Genomic DNA, 22871 nt, shown 5'->3' with positions numbered 1-22871 from the left:
ACGCTGGATTGCTGCTCCAGTAACATCATGCATTTATTTTTAATAATTACTTGAATGAAGTCTTGTGGAACAAGTTAAAGCACCTAACAGTTTTTGCATTGTACTATAAAGTACATAAGTAATGCCATACTGGGAAAAGACCAAGGGTCCATCGAGCCCAGCATCCTGTCCACGACAGCGGCCAATCCAGGCCAAGGGCACCTGGCAAGCTTCCCAAACGTACAAACATTCTATACATGTTATTCCTGGAATTTTGGAGTTTTCCAAGTCTGTTTAGTAGCGGTTTATGGACTTGTCCTTTAGGAAACCGTCCAACCCCTTTTTAAACTCTGCTAAGCTAACCGCCTTCACCACTTTCTCCGGCAACGAATTCCAGAGTTTAATTACACGTTGGGTGAAGAAACATTTTCCCCGATTTGTTTTAAATTTACTACACTGTAGTTTCATCGCATGCCCCCTAGTCCTGAACCAGCCACAATGAAGCATTATAGGTTGTTAACAGGTGGAAATTCTGTGTTCCAGTGGGAATATTTGTATCTTCATTTTTGTTCTGATAAACCATAATATATACTTTTTTTTTTGGAGTATAAGTGTAGCAAATATGCTAGAAATACATTGCCAACACTAAAAGTTTAGTATTACAGTTTTTTTTTTAATGGAAGGTGAAAGGTACAACATACCCCCTTATGTTGACAAACAAGTCTTCTACTGCTTTATGGATATGGAAAACTTCATCTCTAAAAAGAGACAGACAAGAACTACTCTGAAGGGCAAGCTTCCAAAGACTCAAAGCAGTAGCATCGGAATTTAGGATTCCATGGCACAAAATAAATCCAACTGCAAAATAAAAACAAAAAGCATTCAATTACTAAAAATGCACAATATTTAGGCAGAAATTAATGGATGACAAAATCAGGTGGTCTTTCAAATTTCTACTCTATTCATAAAAGTTCATGTTAAGATAATAATACTTTCACCATATTCTCATAGTACATGAAATATTTTAACACAGATATAAATACACAAGATTCCTTTTAACATTCTTCTGTTTGTATCACAAACTATTCACCTGAGCAATTAACACTGTTTTTTTAAAAAATGAAGGCAAAAATGTGCAAAAGCTCACATTAAAAGTTTAGATCATTCAAGTATTTCTGGAAAACAAAAACCTATAGCCTTTATACTAATGTAAACAATACGTGAAAATTTACAATGACATTTCAAAGAATATTCTAGCTGTATATTAAATTTGCTGATGACACCAAGTTATTCAAAGTCATTAACTCGCGACAGGATTGTGAAAACTTACAGAAGGACCTTACGAGACTGGGAGACTGGGCGGCTAAATGGCAGATGACGTTTAATGTGAGCAAGTGCAAGGTGATGCATGTGGGAAAAAAGAACCCGAATTATAGCTACTTCATGCAAGGCTCCACGTTAGGAGTTACGGACCAAGAAAGGGATCTGGGTGTAGTCGTCAATAATACACTGAAACCTTCTGCTCAGTGTGCTGCTGCGGCTAGGAAAGTGAATAGAATGTTGGGTATTATTAGGAAAGGTATGGAAAACAGGTGTGAGGATGTTATAATGCCGTTGTATCGCTCCATGGTGCAACCGCACCTTGAGTATTGTGTTCAATTCTGATCGCCGCATCTCAAGAAAGATATAGTAGAATTGGAAAAGGTGCAGCGAAGGGCGACTAAAATGATAGCGGGGATGGGACGACTTCCCTATGAAGAAAGACTAAGGAGGCTACAGCTTTTCAGCTTGGAGAAGAGACGGCTGAGGGGAGACATGATAGAGGTATATAAAATAATGAGTGGAATGGAACAAGTGGATATGAAGCGTCTGTTCACGCTTTCCAAAAATAGTAGGACTAGGGGGCATGCGATGAAACTACAGTGTAGTAAATTTAAAACAAATCGGAGAAAATATTTCTTCACCCAAAAGCATAATTAAACTCTGGAATTCGTTGCTGGAGAATGTGGTGAAGGCGGTTAGCTTAGCAGAGTTTAAAAAGGGGTTAGACAGTTTCCTAAAGAACAAGTCTATAAACCACTACTAAATGGACTTGGGAAAAATCCACAATGCCAGGAATAACATGTATAGAATGTTTGTACGTTTGGGAAGCTTGTCAGGTGCCCTTGGCCTGGATTGGCCGCTGTCGTGGACAGGATGCTGGGCTCGATGGACCCTTGGGTCCTTTCCAGTGTGGCATTACTTATATACTTATCCTTTCTCAGGGGCACTCAAGAGTGTGACTTAACAGAGTTTGCTCAAGAGAGGCAAGAGTTCCTAAATCATAACAGTGTGGGAGTTCTGTTTCTCAAATCTGAGAGCTTTAAAGACTACGTATAGAGTTTGCTTTGATATTGACTGGGTAAACACAATGGGAGATGGGGTCTCCTACATTTTCATCTGTACATCTTTAAGGATTCTGTGGATACTGTCACAGCTTCTTTGTTAAAAAGGGAGGTCTGCGGAACAGGAGGATATACAACATTTCTGCTCTGGGTTCTTCCTCTATCTCTTAAATAGAATGATGTGACCCATTCCCCTGATAAAAATCAGTGAAGCACTGATCCTATGGGGAAGAGTAAGATCTAAGGGCAACTCAGTGGATACCTTTTCTTCAGTGAACTCTACAGTCTCATATTCAGAATCCCAGTAATGCTCAATTGAGACTCAGAAAAATATTACCAGTAGAGAAATCTGAAGTGAGCATGGCTAGACCTCAATGCCCTGTGTGCATTCCTCAACAAGGGCATCTAGACACCCTTGTACGCCTGTGCCTTGAGGAAGTTTCCCATCTGATACAATGGACATGGACACCAGTGCTGCGGACAAATTCTGATGCCCTTCAAGACCTCAGCACATAAAAATCACCTCCAGGAAGAGCATGGGTCTTCAGGATCAGCCGCAGAATCTTATGCTTCTCATCAACCTCAAAGTCTCCTATAAACCACCCTACTTCTTCAGTTGTAATGAGGCATATTTTCAAAGCACTTAGCCTTCCAAAGTTCCATAGGTTTCTATGAAACTTTGGAAGGCTAAGTGCTTTGAAAATATGCCTCAATGTCACTTGAATACCCATTCAAAACATGCAGCAATCCAGCAAAGAAGGGTAGTTGACAGGAGGCTTCAGACGCAATTCATTTGAAAGCCCAAGATGAAGCCATGGAGTAAAATGAATGGCCTCCATCGAGTTCAGATAAGTGTTTTTACATTAAGTACATAAGTAATGCCACACTGGGAAAAGACCAAGGGTCCATCGAGCCCAGCATCCTGTCCACGACAGCGGCCAATCCAGGCCAAGGGCACCTGGTGATCTGTTGGAATTATTCAAAGATCAGTGCTGCAGCAAATATATTCAATTACAGCTCTGATATTTTTTTGTGAGAAGTGATTTTAAAACATATGCATATTTATATCTCTCAACATTAAAAAAAAAATGAAGGGTTTTGAATAATGAAAGAGACTGACAACCTAAAACAGACAATTCCAACATGTGACCTCGGCCTTCTGAGGTCGTCTCCATCATTATTATTGTGGTTAACCGTGTGGACTGGTTTCTGGACTTATTTTGGAATTTACTGCAACAGTGTATTCACTATGGTAATCAAGGAAACCCTACTGTATAAGTGTGTTTGCAAGAATAGGGATGAGGAACACTGTTCTAAATACCTATATAGCTCCCTAAAATGTTTTATTCCCAGTTAGATCCCTGATTTTGTATTTTTCTAGGAACATTAGCTACCAATTCTTTGGTCTTATCATCGAACAGCAGCTTAAGTTGTACATTGGTAAAATATTGTGCCTGCTGAGGGCAATTCAGTAAAGTGGTGCCTATTTGTGAGACAAATCTATATAAGCATCTACTTTTCTTTATAAAATACTAGCTTAACAAGACCTGACACAGCTGTTTGCCAAAACCAAGCCTGTAAGTCTTCTAGACGTCTATTCCCAGAACTCAGACAGGAGTTCTTTCACAATCACTTAGATAAGACAAGTCTTTAGATGAAAGACCCACTACTGGCTACCCTCTCTCATTTAGCCGAATCATTACACCACTCCTCTGGCTGAAGCACAGATCATAATTCCTAGAAAGTGATGCTATTAATAGAGGACCATAGTTTCTTCCTCTTGGAATGCCTACTCAACTGGACTTAATATAACCAACCCTTTGCAATGAAACTTGCAGTATTGGGACTGAAGGGGGAGGGATGAGGGGAGAGGTTTTTTTTTTTTTTTAAGAGTTAATATCTGTATGATGATATTGTTTGACATAAGATCCACTGCTGCTCATTATTGTCTCCTGTATTTGCACAATTTGTTTGGAGACAAAAAAAAAACCATTTTAAGTGTTGCTGTAACTCAAAGGCTGGCAACATTCCATGCCTTGAGTTGCAGCAATCTGGCTCAGGAATAAAACCCGGATCATCTGCATGGCATCATACACTCTTACTGCTGAGCTGCTGGCTTGATAATACATTAGTTTATGTAGATTTACTTACAAATGATCCATTTTTCCATTGCATCAAGAGAGAGGTATTCACATGGCATCTGTTTCAAAAAAATAATTGAATTATTTGCACAAAGTTTGGATGCAATTCCTCTACTTCCTTAAATCTCCATTAAACTACAGGAAAGCCTAAAAAATATTGATCTCTGATTTAAAGCAAACATGTAATCAATCTGTGAGTGCAGAAAGTATACTCTGTAAGAAAGCCAGAGCAAGTCACATCTCCCTCCTCAGGAACAATTTAGGTTGTTAAATCTACTTAGGAAAATTACTTGTGTACCTCTTTGTAACTCACCCTGAAATTGAACTCGGAAAAGGCAAACACCCCCCCCCCCCCCCCCCGTTTACTAACCTGTGCTAGCGGCTGCTGCGCGGCAATGCCAACACAGCCCATTCAAAGGCTGTGTTGGCATTAGCACACGGCAGCCACTAGCGCAGCTTAGTAAACAGAGGGTAAGTTTAAATCTTACCTCTAAATTCAAATTCTAGACAATATGAAATAACAGCAAAAAAGACAAACATTTCAAGTAATCTCTTCCTAAACTGAATTGTGTATAAAGTTTTGCTTTTCCAGTGCAAAAGGAAAAAAAAAAAGTAAATGATAAAGAATCACAATTGGGTAGGATTTTTGTGCCAATGTGTAATACTGCATAGAGAAATATCAGCAGATAAGGGATGGCATCAATGAGCCTTTTTCAAATGAAGGAAAACTCTGGAATGAGGGGGCATACGATGAAGAGGAAATAAGACTTAGGAGGACTATAAGAAAATACTCTTTCATCAAAAGGGTGGTGGATGCATGGAATGGGCTCTTGTTGGAGGCTGTGGAGACGAAGAATGTGTCAGAATTTAAGAAAGCGTGGTCAGGCATGTGGGATCCCATAGAAAAGGAAGAGTTAGTGGTTACTGAGGATGGGCAAACTGGATGGGCCATTTGGCCCTTATCTGCCATCATGTTTCAATGTTTCTAACATAGCATGAAGCTCTGTACCATGAATAATGTTCCCTTTAAACTGAGTAGATGCATGGCAGCACACAACTTTATCCATTCCATACAGGGATATATAAAATGAACAGGAGTAGGAAACAGTGGTTGTTTCTTTGCATACGTTGAGATCTGGCTGCCCACCAGTCCAATATCCTAGATACCTACAGCTAACCAGCAAAACCTGAGTGATTGCTTGCTTCCTCCCATTTGCTGCCAAAACAGCTAAGCCCAAGTCCTCCAAGCTTCCTGAAGCCCTACAATATGTGCTCAAGAGGCATATGCTCTTCTTCCTGCTGTGTTCGAGACCTCACTCCTCTGGCCTTCATCAAGGCACTGGAGTTGGGGAAGAGAAGATGCTGGGGAAAGGGGCAGGGAGCAGACAGGAAAGAGAAACGGAAGGTTAGTAGAAGCTAGAGATGGCTCCCATAAGTAAACTTCAGGATAGACGCAAGGACTTTCAGTTTCAATAAGTACACCAATCCCTGCTCCCTTGGAAAAGAAATATTTAAGAACTGGGCTTTCAATTTAGTCTCAATCCTTTCTTTCCAAGCTGACAGTTGTTGAAAAGAAATACACATAAGATGCCAAGAATGTACTCCGGTCTCTCTCCTGGACCAAAATAACTCTTAAAACAAAATGGGACCATATTTGACATTTTTTTTTCGGGGGGGGGGGGGGGGGGGGGTGAGGACATCTGATGAAAACACATCAGATCTGAAAATACGTCGGACAGTGGAGTGCTGAGTTGCTGTTTGTCTTTTCCACCCATCGTCAGGACCCTGAAGCAGCATTGCTTATTTAAGCATGAGCGAAACGCTGGCCAATGTTGGTCCGGGGGATTGTTGAGCGTTGGAATTTATGACTCCAGGATAGACGACATATTCAAGCTAAATATTCCTGGAGTCTATGTGTGTTTTTGTTTTGGACAACATTACATATGAACAGTATATGGTGACAGCATTTGACACTTAAATTTCAAAATGTGCAAAAACCAAAAATACACTTAATTGCCATTTTGAAGACTACGTTTCAAAATGGATTTTTGTGGATAGAGGAAGGTTTTTTTAGACAATGATGAGGAATAGATCCATGTAGATCGTTTTCAGCTCTATGGATCTATTGGTCTGGAGCTCTTTGAGGCTTTTTCTTTCCTCTTAGTGTAACGTGCTTTACCTTCACGTATTTTTTTTGCTATCACAGTGAGTCTGATTTCATCATTTGTTTTCAGTTGTTGATTTGATTGACTCCACATCCATTCAAGTAGCTTTATAAAACTGGCAATAAAGGTGAACCTTCAGGAACTCTAAAAGGTGGTATCCATATATCAGAACACTCATTTTTCATCCTAACAGAATATTGTCTAATGGACAAAAATTCTTTAAACCAACTGAAGTCTATGCCAGAAATACCAACTGAATTAATTTTAAACAATAGAATATCAGGGTCCACTGTATCAAATGTTGCTGTCAGATCAAACTGCAGCAACACCATGGCTTTGTCTCTTGACATTAGTGACTTACCATCTGATACCAAGGCCAGAAGAGTAAATTCTGTACCCAGATTGAGAGGGATTAAGACAAGAAACCTTATCTAAATAGGAAACCAACTGAGAAGTAACAATTGATTCTGATAACTTAGCAAGAATCGGTATTCTAGCTATAGGATAAAAGTTCACAGGAATACTAGGATCAGAATTATTTTTTTCTTCTTTAAGATAGGCACCATTTTCTTACCCCTAATTTAGGAAGACAGTGTCCTAAAGAAAAGAGAGAATTCAAAAACGCTGAAACCCATTCAGTTATTTGTTGAGGTGGTCATCTCAAAAGATAAACTGGGCAACAATCTAGTGTGCATGATGCAGAGATCAGTTCAGATAGAAGAGGAACTACCTGATTTTCTGGAATAGAATGGAAGCTCTCCCAGAGTCTATCCATGGGGACAGATTGTACCTCCACCGGTCAGGTATGACAAGTATACAACTTTATCCGGTCTAGGGGAACTAATTCCCTAATTTTTACAACTTTGTCTGAAAAATACAGTGCTGAAGCAGGAGGAGGATACAAATCAGTATCTATACCAGCATGAGAATCGGGCATTATCTCCTTATAGATAGTAAACAGCATTTTGGAAGATGAGGGAGAACTATCAATGAAGCATAATAGAATTTTTTAGCTTTACAAAGTACAATTTGAAAGATCTATACCTCTTTTTTCCCATTCAGATCTTAATAGGTTATCATGAGAAAGTCGCCATTTATGTTCAATTCGACAGCAATCATTTTTTAATTTAGCCAAAATCTTGATAATACGATTTCGCTTTATGAGTAAAGGAAACGGTTTTCTTGATTAATGGAGCCAATTCACCCCTAGTTTTTGAAAGTAAATTATACCAGATGTTATATGAAAGTGAAGGATTAAAAACATCGAAATTTAATAGAGGAATAGCCAAGTTCCAGAAAGCATTAGCATTCATATGTTTTCTGATCAATTTGTTAAAAAAAAAAGAATTTATTCTATATTGTCTCAAGGACAATGTAAAATTAGCTAAAAAAAAATGATCTGATCAGGGAATGACTTCCCTATTTACATCTGTAATATTTAAATTAGCTGAAATACCCTGAGTAGCAGCTATAAAATCAAACTATGTCCTTTTTCATGTGTGGGTTGACATTAAATTAAGGATGATAAAAACATGACGGCAGATAAGGGTCAAATGGTCAATCCAGTCTGCCCATCCTCAGTAACCATTATCTCTTCCTTTCCTAAGGGAAACCCACATGCCTGTCCCATGCTTTCTTAAATTCTGATAGTCCTCGTCTCCAGAACCTCCAACAGGAGGCCATTCCATGCATCCGCCACCCTTTCGGTGAAAAAGTATTTTCTTAGAGTCCTCCTAAGTCTTCACTTCATCGTATGCCCCCTCATTCCAGAGTTTTCCTTCATTTGAAAAAGGCTCACCTCCTGTATATTGACGCCACTGATGACTTAAACATCTCTATCATAGCCCGTCTCTCTCACCTCTCTTCCAGCATATACAAGTTGAGGTTCCTAAGCCTGTCCCTATATGTTTTATGACTGAGAGCACTTACTAATTTTGTAGCTGCCCTCTGGACCAACTCCATCCTGTTTATATCTTTCCGTAGGTGTGGTCTCCAGAACTGCACACAGTACTTTAAAATGGGGCCTCACCAGAGACTTATACTACTACTACTACTACTACAAGGGCACTATCACTATAATCCTACTGAATCCAAAACAGAAAGAAAACTAGAAACTTCTAAGTCTTCTGTAAGCTCTAAGTGAAGATTAATATCACCTATTGATAAGAGCGAAGAAAAATTTATAGATGAGTAAAAAGAAATTCTTGCAATTGTATGGAAATTGAGTTCCATTTCCCTGGTGGTCGATAAAGTACTATCAAACCAATATTTCCCTCAAAATCAGAGTCCACCAGCTTATATAGCACAACAATTCTAGATCTGGGGAAGAGATAGTAGCTACTATTGACACTATAAAAAAAAGATTTAAAAATGACTGCAGTAACTCCACCCTTCTTATCTAATCAAGGATGATTAAGAATAAAAATACAGGTGTCTTCATTAATAATCCAGGTTTCAGTTATAAACGCAAACCCTAACTGTATCTCCAATCAGATCCCTAATAAGGTAACTTTTGCTACAGACTGATCAAGCACTGAAGTAAAAACTAGGGACTGGAATAAAATCTGATTTTTGACATTCATCTTGAAGCTTAATAAGAATTAAATTCTTAGGGACAGAGAAAAGTTTACTTGTTCTCTTAGATCTACTAGATAAATGATTTCCTATTATTACTTCAATATTAGAAAGAAACTCATTAGAATAATTCTGAAATACAGAAGAGGAAAAACCCCCAGTATCCTGACAACCCCAATTTGAAGACAAATCTTGACTACAGGGGGTTGTCCAGCCTAGTAGACAGGCTACACAAACTAACAGCCAATGCATAAAAAAAAAAGTGTTTAAAAAAGACAATGTTATATCAATGGAAAATAAAATAATACATAAAACTTGCAAACTTCGCACAAAGTTTCCGACAAAGGGGCACACTCAGGGGCATAACATGCCCCTTAGGCATGTCCCTTCAACAGCGTGGATCAGAAAGGGTTGCGCTAACACCACTGCGGGCTTAGCCTCTACCACCGAGCCGATGTTGAATAAAGTGTTCCCACTGCAGGAAAATAGATGGTTAACTGAATGTTCCCAAATAACAGCACACAGTCTCTGTGATCTGCTCCAAGAAGTGGAGTGCCTCAGAAACAGTTGCGCTGATAATGCTGTGGGCACCGCTCACATCGGTGGGCAGAACTTAGCATATGTTTTTTTTTTTAACATGCAGGGATTGTTAAGAGACAAAACATCTGACCTCTAATGAAAATTATAAAATAACTGATAAGTAATTAAACATGCAATTCTCTCACACACCTGAAATATACAAAGTATAAAGAACCTTACTGTATCAGACTGTGCAGGATTTAACATTGTACTGGGGGCACTGATGAGGCTCAATAGTTGTGCATTCCTCCACTGGTCAGCTGAGAGATTTCTTCGAGGATAAACCATCTGGAGTGAAATAAGTGCATCTGACAGAGACTGCAAAACAATGAAAAAAATGTTTGATGAAAAGAAACCCTGGAGTGTTCAACCATCTCTACATAAAAAGGACAAGCAAATGAGGTGTTTTTCTTTTCCTATAAAACCAATCATGTGACCACAAGTATGCTATTCTAGCAACGACTGTCTAGTAACCAGGTGCATAAGTACCTAAAACTTGAAGAACTAAGGAAATACAAAAATTTAAAACATTTAAGAGGATTTTAGGTATGTTTTTAAAGTGACATTTAAAAACAGAATTAGCTAATAAAAAGATTATATTAAAAGAGATTTGGAAGATTCTTCTTAACTCTGAAAACACACATGGCTGTTTTTTTTTTTATTTAATTTTCAAAAATAAATCAAGAAATACCGGGAAGGGGTGAAAAGATTGGCAGATTGACAACTTGGTTAGGAGGAGAAATTAGTGAAATGAGACTTGAGAGCGATAGATACTAACTAGTCAGAAGAGCTTGGGAAGAGAGTTGAGTATGGGGAGAAACCAAAGAGGAGAAGAAAGAACTGAATGGAAAGGGTTTGGAGAGTGAGACATACTGGTGGAGGAGGACTGCAGAAAAAGAGACTGGTGGGGTGGGTGCTGGGAAGAGAGAGAGAGAGAGAGAGAAAGAGAGAGTCTGGTATGGATGGCCTACGGATTATGCAAGAATGAAGAGGAAAAATCTGAGGAGAGCGGATGGGGAGGAACTGGCTGAGAGAAAAAAAAAAGTGATGCTGGAGGATGAGAGGATGGAAGGAAGGAGAGACTAGACAGAACAGGATTTTTCTTTTTTTTTGATGGGGGGTTCCCTACAACATTTTTTGGATGTTAAAAAGGCATCACTGCACCCAAGAAGGTTGGGAACCCCTGATCTACCCAATGTTAATCTCAGGGTTCTCTACTTAAGTTTACCTCACTTAAGGAAATATGATAAAAGAATAGTAAGGACAGAACCGTTGGTTGTATTGGCCCTATACACTCTTCCTTCCTTTGGAAGTCAGGTCTCTACAGGATTACCTATTTTAAATTACTTATTTATAAAAAATTAAGTATTGCCTACCTATCCATTACTCAAGACAACAAATTCACAATCTCTAAAACACACATAACAAATTACACTAAATGATAAAAAATGTGCCATAATCACAAATATTACTTACATCTTAAGCCTGATGAGCTACAATCCACTACTGTACTATTAACACCCAAATGCTTGAATAAAAAGCATGCTTAAAAATTGCTTTTATTTTATTTGTTTTATAAGCAAAAAAGTGGAGGAGAACAAAAACAAAGTCCCATGCCACCTAGGCCGAAACACAATTCATGTCAGGTCTTGGTGAAGATCTAATAAAGTGCTTTTTTTTGACACACTTGGCATGAGAATTTTTTTGTTTTGTTACATTTGTACCCCGCGCTTTCCCACTCATGGCAGGCTCAATGCGGCTTACATGGGGCAATGGAGGGTTTATTTATTTTAGCTACATTTGTACCCCGCGCTTTCCCACTCATGGCAGGCTCAATGCGGCTTACATAAACAGGTACTTTTTTGTACCTGGGGCAATGGAGGGTTAAGTGACTTGCCCAGAGTCACAAGGAGCTGCCTGTGCCTGAAGTGGGAATCGAACTCAGTTCCTCAGGACCAAAGTCCACCACCCTAACCACTAGGCCACTCCTCCCTACTTGTTGGGAATGGGACTTTATAAACCGCTTTGAATGTAGTTGCAGAAAAAAAAAAAAAACAGAAAGGCGATACAGTGATACCTCGGTTTTCGTTGATAATCCGTTTGAAAACAATCGGCGAAATCTAAAACAGACAAAAACTGAGGAAATTATTTCCTGAGGAGTACACGTGGGTCGCCCTTTGTTTTTGCAAAATTAGCAGCGAGGTCACGTGGGCACGCCAGAGAAATCTGAGGTAACAGACGAAATCCGAGAAAATTTTTCGCAGAAAAAAATCGATGAAAACCAAAACCGACGATAACCGAAGTAAACGAAAACCGAGGTATTACTGTATATCTAGTATATACAGGTTAAGTGACTTGCTCAGAGTCATAAGGAACTGCAGTGGGAATCGAACCCAGTCCCCCAGGATCATAGTCCACTGCACTAACCACTTGGCTAATCCTCCACTGTTTTGCTCAATTTAGTTTAAGCATTTCTATTCCACTTTAAACCCAAAGTGGATGACAATAATATCCCAAAAAAGTTGTAAAATGTTCCAAATAGTCTTTAGACAAGTCCATTTTTGCCATTTAGCTGTGGTATTATTAAGGTGTATTGGACTTTTATTGCTTGCTAAGTTTATGATATGACTGTGGGGAGTGTTTTATGTTTGCACTTTGTTTTCGTACAATTTTTTAACTATTCATTTTATATTTCATTTTGCTTTCAATTTTGTTTGCTTGCTGTGAATTGTAATTTTCATGACATTGCTCCTCATATGATGAGTTTCTGGTAAGCAAGTGGGTAAAAATGTAATTTAATAAACATATAATATTTGTACTTCCAGAGATGTGTCAAATTTTACAGTCAAGATACTGAAAAAAAAGATTATCTGCGCTTCAAAATAAGAGTGTAAGTATATAAAGAAGCCCTTTTACTAAAGGGTTGCCTGCATGGCAACTCAGAACTACCGCCAACCCAACGCGGGTGCCTGCGGTAGCCCCACCCCCAGCTCACGTCATTTCCAGTGCTAGCGGAAATATTTAAGAAACATTTCCGCAGGAGGTTACCTGGTGGTAATCGGGCAGCATCAAACGCTGTCCATTTACCGCCGGGTTAGCACAGGAGCCCTTACCGCCACCTTGATGCGTGGCGGTAAGTGCTCCCCCATGAAATGGCTGCACAGCAAATGTGAACGTACCGCATGGCCATTTCTTTTTTCAGCCTTTTTACCCACTGCGGTAAAAGGGGTCTTAGCACACGACAAAGACGGCAGGCAGCTGCCGCTAGAGAAGGGCTCCTTTTACCGCAGCTTAGTAAAAGGTCCCCAAAATGCACAACAAAATATATAAAAACATTTAAGAAATTCACTCTTACTTTACTGTGGGGTACGAACTCTTCCATCATCTTTTTCAAGGGGTTCTCATAATCAACAATCATTTGCCCAAGACGTGGATACTCTCGATCACTGTGAAACACAAACACTATGGTGAAATGTGGTCACCATTAAAAAAAAAAAAAGTTCTCAAAAATCAATGAGATTTAAAAGACGATTTTTACCTTGCCCCATGTGTCATTTCATGGGCATAATTATATAACCCTATAATAGCTTTCCTCTCCTCAATCCGAGACAGCATTATCATTAGTGTTGCGTACGTTATAATGAGGTCCAGGTAGTTCTTTGTTAGATCAAAGTTGACAGTCTAGAGATAAAATAGGATAATATGAATTTCTTCTAGCGAGAGAAACCCTCAGCAGCAAAAAAAAAAAAAAAAGACCAAATGCAAACATTAAAATTAAGTACTACAATACACTAAAAACATTTCCAAGAAATTTTGATGCTAGACTTATGTGCAAAATTACCCTTTTTCTAAGTTATGATGCAAAGAAATAAAAAAAAAATTATAGAACAAAAATAAGAAAGCAAAGGATGGGATCCATGTATTAATCAGGCATCATAGTGATTCATACATTGAGTAGAAAATGATTGGAATTCAGGATTTATATGATAAGACCTTATCATCATCAATGTTGATGCTTGTACTGAATGTAAAGGCATAACCCTGGGCATAATATGAAAAAAAGCAAATTAATGATACTTCTCATAACCTGACTGATCCCATACTTATAGAATAAATATTTATTCTTCCCCCATTTTATATTCCCTCAGTGCTCAGCCAAGGTCACGCAACAAAGATCCAGCCATCAAATGTCAGTACTGAATGATTCTCTCCACCCCTTCCCTCCCACCCCCCCCCCCACCCCCCCCACCAGGGTTTTATTTTCCATCACTTATCTAAAAGATGAAAATTCCAATTCAATTTCCTTTTTTTTTTTTTTTAAATAATAGAACCTCAAGCTGTCAAAGACCTTACTGGAGTTTCAATAAATATCATCAATATTGAAAGAGATTTTTGAGTTTTAGAACAGAGTAACAACTGCAATGGAAAGGGAATAGAATAAATTGGTTCTTCTACCCTCTCTGTAATATATGAATGGTGGAAATTAAAGGACAAAGTAATCACTAAAAAAAAACAAGAAAAAAAAACAACAAGCTTACGATTCGATGAGCCATACATTTCTGAAGATAGATGGCAAGTCTAAATGTGCATGCATTGAGTCTTTCTCCTTGAATGTGTCCAAGTATGTAACAAACATGAAAATTTGATCACATAGGTTAATGGTCAAACATTCTTTGATGTACTTCTACTTTTTCAAAAAAGCTACAGAGTTAGAACAAGTGGATACCCACAAAACATTTGGCCCAACTTCCAACCCAACCCAGGTGCTTATTCTCTCCTCTGCCTTCCTTCCCATAGAGGAGCTCACACACTCCCCTTTTCTTTTCCTCTATCCATCTCCCCCAACATACCAGGGCATTCTCTTTCTGTCCCTTTCCCAGCCTCTGACCCACTAACTGTCACAGTTCTTCCTATGAACTGGGTTCTTAGCAGAACCACGGCTCCCAGTGTTGCTGTTTGGCTTCCCTCTGGGTGGAGGCACTGCGTGCGACAAGACCTCACTGACCTTTAGACTTGCCGGAGCAGTATGTGTACACTTTCATCTGCTATTATATAGTTATATGCAAAATGTTTCAAAAACAGATGTTAACAGTGCCGAATCTCTTCTACTCTTTCACTGCACTGTTAGCAGATGATGCACCCTTACAGGCAAATCATGCTGGTCATCTCATTTTGTAAAAAGTAACAATGTTAATTAGAATTTCATGACAGGCATCCAAGGCAGACATTAAATATACTTTTAAAAACAGTCAAGAACGAATCAAAGGAATAACAGTGGGACACAGAATGTGAACGGATGGCAGTTTGACTCCTGAAGAAGCAAACCATGAAACAGAGGTGCTCTGTTGAGCAAACTGATGAGAGCCATATTAAGATAAGTGTCCTTGAGCTTTAGTGTTCCTGATATGGATGATATTTGTAATATTATTTTATTAAAACAAGAAAGAGAAAAAGAAAAAATAATCAATAAAGAACAAAATTTACTCAACAGAGGTTTTTATGACTGAGAGGAAGTTTGCATGGCAGTTACAGTTGAAAATATACAATGGTAAGCCGAGCATCTTAAGTCTTTTCCTTCATTCGATGTGACAAGTTAAATGGGACTTTTTACACTTGCTGGATTTAAAGGATTAGAGATTTTTAAAAGCAAACAATAAAGACATAATAAAAACAAAGTTACAAAAATACATCAATAAGCATTAGAGGGTATGCATTTGTTAGTGCATCTTAATGGGGAAAATCAATTGCATGCACATTAACCCACAAATTAATGCATGTCCAATCAATTTGGCACATAAAAGAATTCTAATGCATATAAAAAAGTTTAAAGCAAATGTGTGAAATATCCAGAAACATACCCCAAAAATGGGAAGGGGGAAGGAGGAAAGCCAAATAAACGGAAAACATTTTGCCCATGCACATATCTAACAGACATTTGCTTTGTTAATTTCTGCTCTGAGGGCTCTTTTAGATATGCTCTGGTTAACTGCTTACTTTCTTCCTGCATCTAATCTGCATCAGTCTGGTCTAAGTTGTTCCTAGAGAATTCAGAATTTTAAAAATCTTTCTTTCCTCCAAAAAACCCCCCAAAACTTTGTTTTATACAGGCATCATTCTCAGAAGAGATGAGAAAAACATCTTCTTTAGCATTCCTCCAGACGTGACTAGATGGATAGGTTATATTCTCTTCTGGAACTTTTGATTGTGATTAGGCCCTAGCTCCTACTTGGTACTGCTCTAACTCAGCATGCTCCAATAACTGCTGATGTGGTGGTTCAGCCATACATTGGTTCACTGCAATTTTTTTTTCTCTGCCAACAGAGTATACAGTGTTTTCCTTATATGGCTGATGTTGTCTGGAGACTCTTTTGTGCCTCGGTCTCTTTTTCTGTGAGGTAGGAAAGTGTCCTTGAGTGCCAGTACTGAAGAGACTGCAGGCTGCAGGTCGACCCTTGATGCTCACTGCTTTGGTACTTCCCATCTGTCTAGGCTGGTCTGGAGGAATGCAAAGGAAGGAAAAATTAGATCTTACCTGCTAATTTGTTTTCCTTTAGTCCCTCCAGACTAGCCTACTGTTATGATCTGGCTTTCTGTGTTTTCAGTTATCATCTCCGCAGGAATTTGTTTCAGTGTACTGCCTGAAGGGGTGCTGTCATTTGAATGGAAGTGTTTCTTTTTGATACCCAAAACACCTCAAGTGATAGACAGAGCTCTCCTCGTGGAGAGTAGAAAAGGAACCAAACAGCGATGTAGTGCATTTTTGGAAACAGATTCTCTTTGACCGCTCTTGCTGTTTGAGGCAGCTGCTTCCTTTGCAGTGCAGCATTCCTACATAAAATGTGGGATTTTGAAGCCATGGAAGAGAAGGGTTAGGGGAGATCTGTTAGAATACATTTGTTAGTTCTTTCATATGGGAAAATTAGGTTCTTACCTTGGTAATTTTCTTTCCTTTAGTCATAGCAGATGAAGCCATTACGTATGGGTTATGTCCATCAACCAGCAGGGGAGATAGAGAGCACTCAAACTTTCACAGTGCCCTGTTGGCCAGCTAGCTCCACTGCCTCTTCAGTATTTGAAGCTTCCAAAGCAGTATGGCAAACCGCAATGGGAATCACAAGAGCTTTCCTCACAGCGAACGATGGCCCATCACAAGGGCATGAACTCATAAAGGAGGGAATGCACATCCTCCTGGAGGGAATAAACTCATCCTCCTTATTGTATAAGTGGAGGGGAACACACGCGCCTCCTGGAGAGAATCAACACATCCTCCAAAAAAAACATGCTGGAGGGAATGAACACATCCTCCTAAATTTAAACTGAACATGAATCCTGAAGATTGTTTTCCAACTTTCTCCCAAGAAAGGAACTTCAGGAAATTAGAACAGAACCTGAAAAGCAGATTCACAGCATACAGACAATCATACAGGGAGGGCTCATGGCTTCATCTGCTATGACTAAAGGAAAGAAAATTACCAAGGTAAGAACCTAATTTTCCCTTCCTTGTCATCAAGCAGATGAAGCCATTACGTATGGGATGTAACAAAGCAATCCCTAGATAGGGTGGGAACAAGCCACAACACGCGCTAGCACTTGTGCACCAAAACGCGCATACCTCCTGGCAGCCACATCCAGCCTGTAATGTCGGGCAAAGGAGAGCTTAGAAGCCCATGTTGCTGCACTGCATATCTCTTGAAGAGAGAGTGCTCCAGTTTCAGCCCAAGAGGAAGAAATCGCTCTAGTAGAATGTGCCTTAAAAGCTACAGGCGGAACCCTGCCGGCCAGCAGATAAGCTGAAAAGATAGTTTCTTTGAGCCAGCGGGCAATAGTGGCTTTAGACGCTGGAGGCCCTCTGCGAGAACCGGATAGCAAAACAAACAGATGATCAGAAGTCCTGAAAGAGTTAGTAACTCGCAGATACTGCAACAGAGTCCTGCGCACATCCAAAAGGTGCAGCTGCCCAAAAGATTCTGGAAACTCTTCCTCTGAAAAAGAGGGCAAGAAAATAGGCTGGGGTAAGTGAAAGGCTGAAACCACCTTAAGCATAAAGGAAGGCACGGTCCGAACCGTGACTCCGGACTCTGAAAATTGCAGAAATGGGTCTCTACAGGACAGCGCCTGGAGCTGACACCCGTCTCGCCGAGGTAATGGCCACCAGAAAAACGGCCTTCAGTGTCAAGTCTTTCTCCGATGCTCGCCGAAGCGGCTCAAAAGGAGATGCCTGCAGGGTTTTCAAAACTAGCCCCAGGTTCCAAGCTGGACAGGGTGCTCGCACTGGAGGTCGGAGCCGAAGCACCCCTCTAAGAAACCGTGCCACATCTGGGTGAGCAGCCAAAGACACGCCTTCCACCTTACCACGAAGGGAGGCCAACGCTGCCACCTGCACCCGCAGGGAATTATAGGCCAAGCCTTTTTGTATACCTTCCTGCAAAAAGTCCAGAATCGGCGAGACAGGAGCCCGCATTGGAATAATGGCTCTGGAAGCACACCAAGACTCAAACAGGCACCAAATCCTGGCATAAGCCACGGAAGTGGACCACTTGCGGGCTTGCAGGAGAGTGGAAATAACTTTATTGGAATAACCTTTATCCCTCAATTGCGCCCTCTCAATAGCCATGCCGTAAGACCAAAGCGGCCGGCGTCCTCCATGGCTACCGGTCCCTGAGTCAAGAGGTTCGGTACCAGAGGTAACGACAGAGGAGCCTCCAGGAGCATCTGTCGGAGGTCTGCATACCAAGGTCTCCTTGGCCAATCCGGGGCGATGAGGACCACTTCTCCTGGGTGCAGCCGAATCCGCAAGAGCAGGCGCCCTATCAGGGGCCATGGGGGAAACACATAAAGTAGACCCGGAGGCCAGGGTTGAGCCAAAGCATCCAACCCCGCCGAGCGAGGATCTCTCCGTCTGCTGAAGAAGCACGGGACTTTGGTATTGGCACTTGTCGCCATTAGATCCATCACGGGCTTGCCCCATTTGGCACAGATCTGCAGGAATACTTCGTCTGCCAGATTCCATTCTGCTGGATCAATCTGATGCCTGCTCAGATAATCGGCCTGCACATTGCTCTGACCTGCAATATGAGCTGCCGACAGACACTGAAGATGCAGCTCGGCCCAGTGGCAAATCAGTTCGGCCTGCGCGGCTAGTGCTCTGCACCTTGTTCCGCCTTGTCGATTTATATAAGCCACCGTTGTCGTGTTGTCCAACATCACTCTGACAGCCAATCCTTCCAGGGTCACTTGAAAGGCCAGAAGCGCCTGAAACACCGCTTTCAACTCTAGGCGGTTGATGGACCACTCCGACTCCTCGGATGTCCATAGACCCTGGGCATGCTTCCCCTTGCAGTGTGCGCCCCAGCCCTTCAGGCTGGCATCTGTTTCCACTAGGCACCAAACGGGGAGCGTCAGCGGCATTCCTCGCCGCAGCATGCTGTCCGAGAGCCACCACTCCATGCTGAGACGGGCCGCAGGGAGCCAAGTAAGTCTGCATTGGTAATCCTGAGAAATAGGAGACCATCTCCAGAGTAGGGAATACTGTAGAGGTCTCAGGTGCGCTCTCGCCCAGGGTACCACTTCCATCGTGGCTGTCATCGATCCCAGCAGCTGGACAATGTCCCAAGCTCGCGGGCGGGGCATCCTCAGGAGCAGACGGACCTGATTCTGAAGCTTGCACCGCCTTAGCTCAAGTAGGAACACATAGCCCGAGACTGTGTCGAACCTGGCCCCCAAAAACTCTAGAGATTGTGAAGGGGACAGGTGACTTTTGGCCATATTGACGACCCAGCCTAGAGATTGCAGTACTGAGACCACTCTGGCTGTAGCTTGTAAGCTCTCTGTTGCAGAGTCTGCTCTGATGAGCCAGTCGTCTAGGTACGGGTGAACCCTGATACCTTCTCGCCTGAGAAAAGCAGCTACTACCACCATTACCTTCGAAAAGGTTCGGGGAGCTGTGGCGAGGCCAAAAGGCAAGGCCCTGAACTGGAAATGTTTTCCCAACACCGCAAACCTCAGAAACTTCTGGTGCGGGGGCCAAATCGGAATGTGCAAGTAAGCTTCTTTCAGGTCTAGAGACGTGAGAAACTCACCTGGCTGAACCGCCGCAATGACGGAGCGCAGGGATTCCATGTGGAAATGCCGCACTCTCAAGGACTTGTTCACTTCTTTTAAGTCCTTTTCGCGGCACCACAAAGTAGATGGAGTATCGGCCGCAGCCTTGCTCGGCGGGAGGCACCGGGGTCACTGCCCCTAACTGAATCAGACCTTGTAAAGTCTCCTCCACCGCTGCCCGTTTGACGGCAGAACCGCATCGGGACTCCACAAACACGTCTCTTACTGGGGCGTTGAATTCTATACTGTATCCATCTCTGATCAGGTCCAGAACCCACTGATCTGAGGAAATCTTGGCCCACTCCTCGACAAAGAGGGAAAGCCATCCTCCGATGACAGGCATCGAGGAGAGGGCCGGCGCACCATCATTGAGAGGGTCGCCCCTGAACTCCTGGTCTTGAGCCACCAGCTGCGGAACGCTTGTCCGAGCGAAAGGAGTTCCTCTGCTGACCACGGGCACGAGAAGTGAACCCAGCAGAACGCCCCGGGCGGTACCTTCTAGCTTCACGGAAGCGAGGTCTGTACGAGGAGTGGACCGCCTGGCCCTTAGAGGAAGGCCTCTGCCTATCTTCGGGCAAGCGCTGGGGTTTTGGATCACCCAGGCCTTTCACAATTTTCTCTAACTCCTCACCAAATAGGAGAAGTCCTTGAAAAGGCAACTTCACCAACCTTTGCTTAGAGGCCATGTCCGCTGCCCTGTGTCGTAGCCACAGACGACGGCGAGCCGCCACTGCTACTGCCATTTGTTTAGCCGAAGCTCTGACAAGGTCATAAAGGGCATCAGCCAGAAAGGACAAGGCCACCTCCATCCGCGGAGCCACATCCAAGAAGGGCTCCGCTCCATCTCCGGGCTGAGCCACTGCCTGTTGCAGCCAAGCTAGGCAGGCTCTCACAGCATAACAGCTGCATGCAGACGCCCGAACAGTGAGACCTGCAATTTCAAAGGACCGTTTCAACGCTGTTTCCAGCCTACGGTCTTGAACATCCTTCAGGGCAACACCTCCTTCAACAGGGAGGGTAGTTCTCTTTGTCACCGCAGTGACTAGGGCATCCACTGTAGGCATTTGAAAACGAGCCATATGTCCCTCACGCAGAGGGTATAACTGCCCCATAGCCCTGGAAACTCTCAAAGGTCCCTCGGGGTCAGCCAACTGAGCCGAAACAAGCTCTAGGATGGAGTCATGCAAAGGGAAGGCCCGAGCAGCTTTCTTGGTACTTGCCATCCTGGGATTACCCGAGGAGGCCATACCACTGTCAGGATCTTCAATCGAGAGGGCCTGCAGGGTATCTGAAATAAGCGCTGGCAGCTCATCACGGTGGAAAATCCTCACCGCGGAGGGATCATCCAGATCCTGTGGTAAATCCGCACCTGACTCTGGTTCCTCAGACCAAGAACGTCTGTCAGAGTTCTCCGAATCCTCACACCCCGACCACGGGGGGGAAAAAGGTGCACCACAATCTGAAGGGGAATTAACCCTTCTGCGCTTATCTTTAGGCCAAGCATCCGGGAAAAAAGCCTCACTGGGCAGTCCCAGATCAGAATCCATCGGGGGGGCAATCAGAGGAGCCTCAGGCGACCCTTGAGGAAGGGCTCTTTTCATCATGTATGCTTTATGCAGCAAAAGCACAAAATCCGGGGAGAAAATCTCACCCTGGGCACCCAAATCCTGTCCGGTGCTAACCACTCCTGAAATAACCTCATCTCGAGGTGCCCCACCCAGCTGAGGTCTCTCCGTGTCCACGGAGGCCGTGCCATGCGGTGTAAGCAAAATGGCGCCCGCTGCCAGCTCAGAGCGGGAAGAAACATCGCTCACCATGCTCGGGCCGGCTCGTACGCCAATACAGCACGATTTACAGAGCCCTGCTGCTGATTTGCGCTTGCCACAAGTGGAACAGCGTTTTACATTGTCCGCAGCCATCGCCGAAAAACGGCGGTAAAATCCAAAATGGCGGTTTCGCGCCAAAATCGCCCCGATCGCGGGCCTACCCCGGAGGAGTTGGAAAACACTCTTACCTCAAAGGCTCTAGTGTACAACTACGATCCTGCTGAAAATCAGGTCAAAAACCTCTGTTCCAGCGTCTCTGCGTTTAAAAACGCGACGCGACTTTTTTTTTTTTTTTTTTTTTTTTAAGCTGTGAGGAAAGCAGAGGTATTGAAGACTCCGGAGGCTCAGATGAGTGGGAAAGGCAGGGAAAGGGCGAACCTATATGCCTGCATCCACTGTTGGTGGGTAAGGACAGGGAAAACAAGGCAATATGTCCACATCCACAAAGGTATGGGTAAGGCAGGGAAAGGGCTAACCTATGTGCCTTTAAAGTGAAGCTGCTATAGCCTCCAACCCCGGTTAACAACTGGCAAGCCAGGAACCACCTCCCGGCAGATTTTTCTGGAGCTCAAACAAGCTGCAGCCACCCTGCTAAGGGAGATAGAGAATACTGAAGAGGCAGTGGAGCTAGCTGGCCAAGAGGGCACTGTGAAAGTTTGAGTGCTCTCTATCTCCCCTGCTGGTTGATGGACATAACTCATACGTAATGGCTTCATCTGCTTGATGACAAGGAAAAAGCGCTTTTAAAAAGAAGGGGGCGGGGGGGGGGGGGTGGAGAAAGAAGACATGCAAATTCCCTGGGAGTTTTTTTTTTCCATTCAGTAGTTAGCAACACCTAATGATGGCTGCACTTAGGCTCCCGATTGCTGCTTTATTCTCTCCCTCACTTGTGATTTTGGGGAGAGAGAATTAAAGGTTGGTTTTTTTTGTTTTTTTTTTTGTGAAGTACTTCTCGTCTTTCTCTTGTGTTCTGCTTTTTCCCATGACGGCAGCACTGGGGTTTGGTGTGGGGGTGCTGTGTTGTGCGGGTGTTTGGGGATGTTGGCAGCGAGTCTGTAGCATAGAGTGCCTTTTCCTTGGGGGGTAGGCTCTCGGAAGGCATCTCCCCGGCTCTGAAGGCTG

General features: G+C 42.6%; 1 protein-coding gene across 1 annotated transcript in view; it reads right to left on the bottom strand.

The window, feature by feature from the left end:
* NCKAP1 (NCK associated protein 1) overlaps positions 1–22871 on the bottom strand; it is a 234916-nt gene that overhangs the window by 174730 nt on the left and 37315 nt on the right. The window contains exons 5-9 of the mRNA XM_030209048.1: positions 13361–13503; positions 13178–13268; positions 10003–10140; positions 4515–4563; positions 681–837 (exon numbers count right to left, since the gene is read on the bottom strand). Of these exons, the coding sequence (XP_030064908.1) occupies positions 681–837; positions 4515–4563; positions 10003–10140; positions 13178–13268; positions 13361–13503 (578 nt within the window). The remainder of the gene's footprint in view (positions 1–680; positions 838–4514; positions 4564–10002; positions 10141–13177; positions 13269–13360; positions 13504–22871) is intronic.

Source organism: Microcaecilia unicolor, chromosome 7 (genome assembly GCF_901765095.1).
Source record: "Microcaecilia unicolor chromosome 7, aMicUni1.1, whole genome shotgun sequence".
Classification (NCBI taxonomy): Eukaryota; Metazoa; Chordata; class Amphibia; order Gymnophiona; family Siphonopidae; genus Microcaecilia; species Microcaecilia unicolor.
Note: the sequence above shows the minus strand (reverse complement) of the source record. Positions and strands in the feature narration are given on the sequence as shown.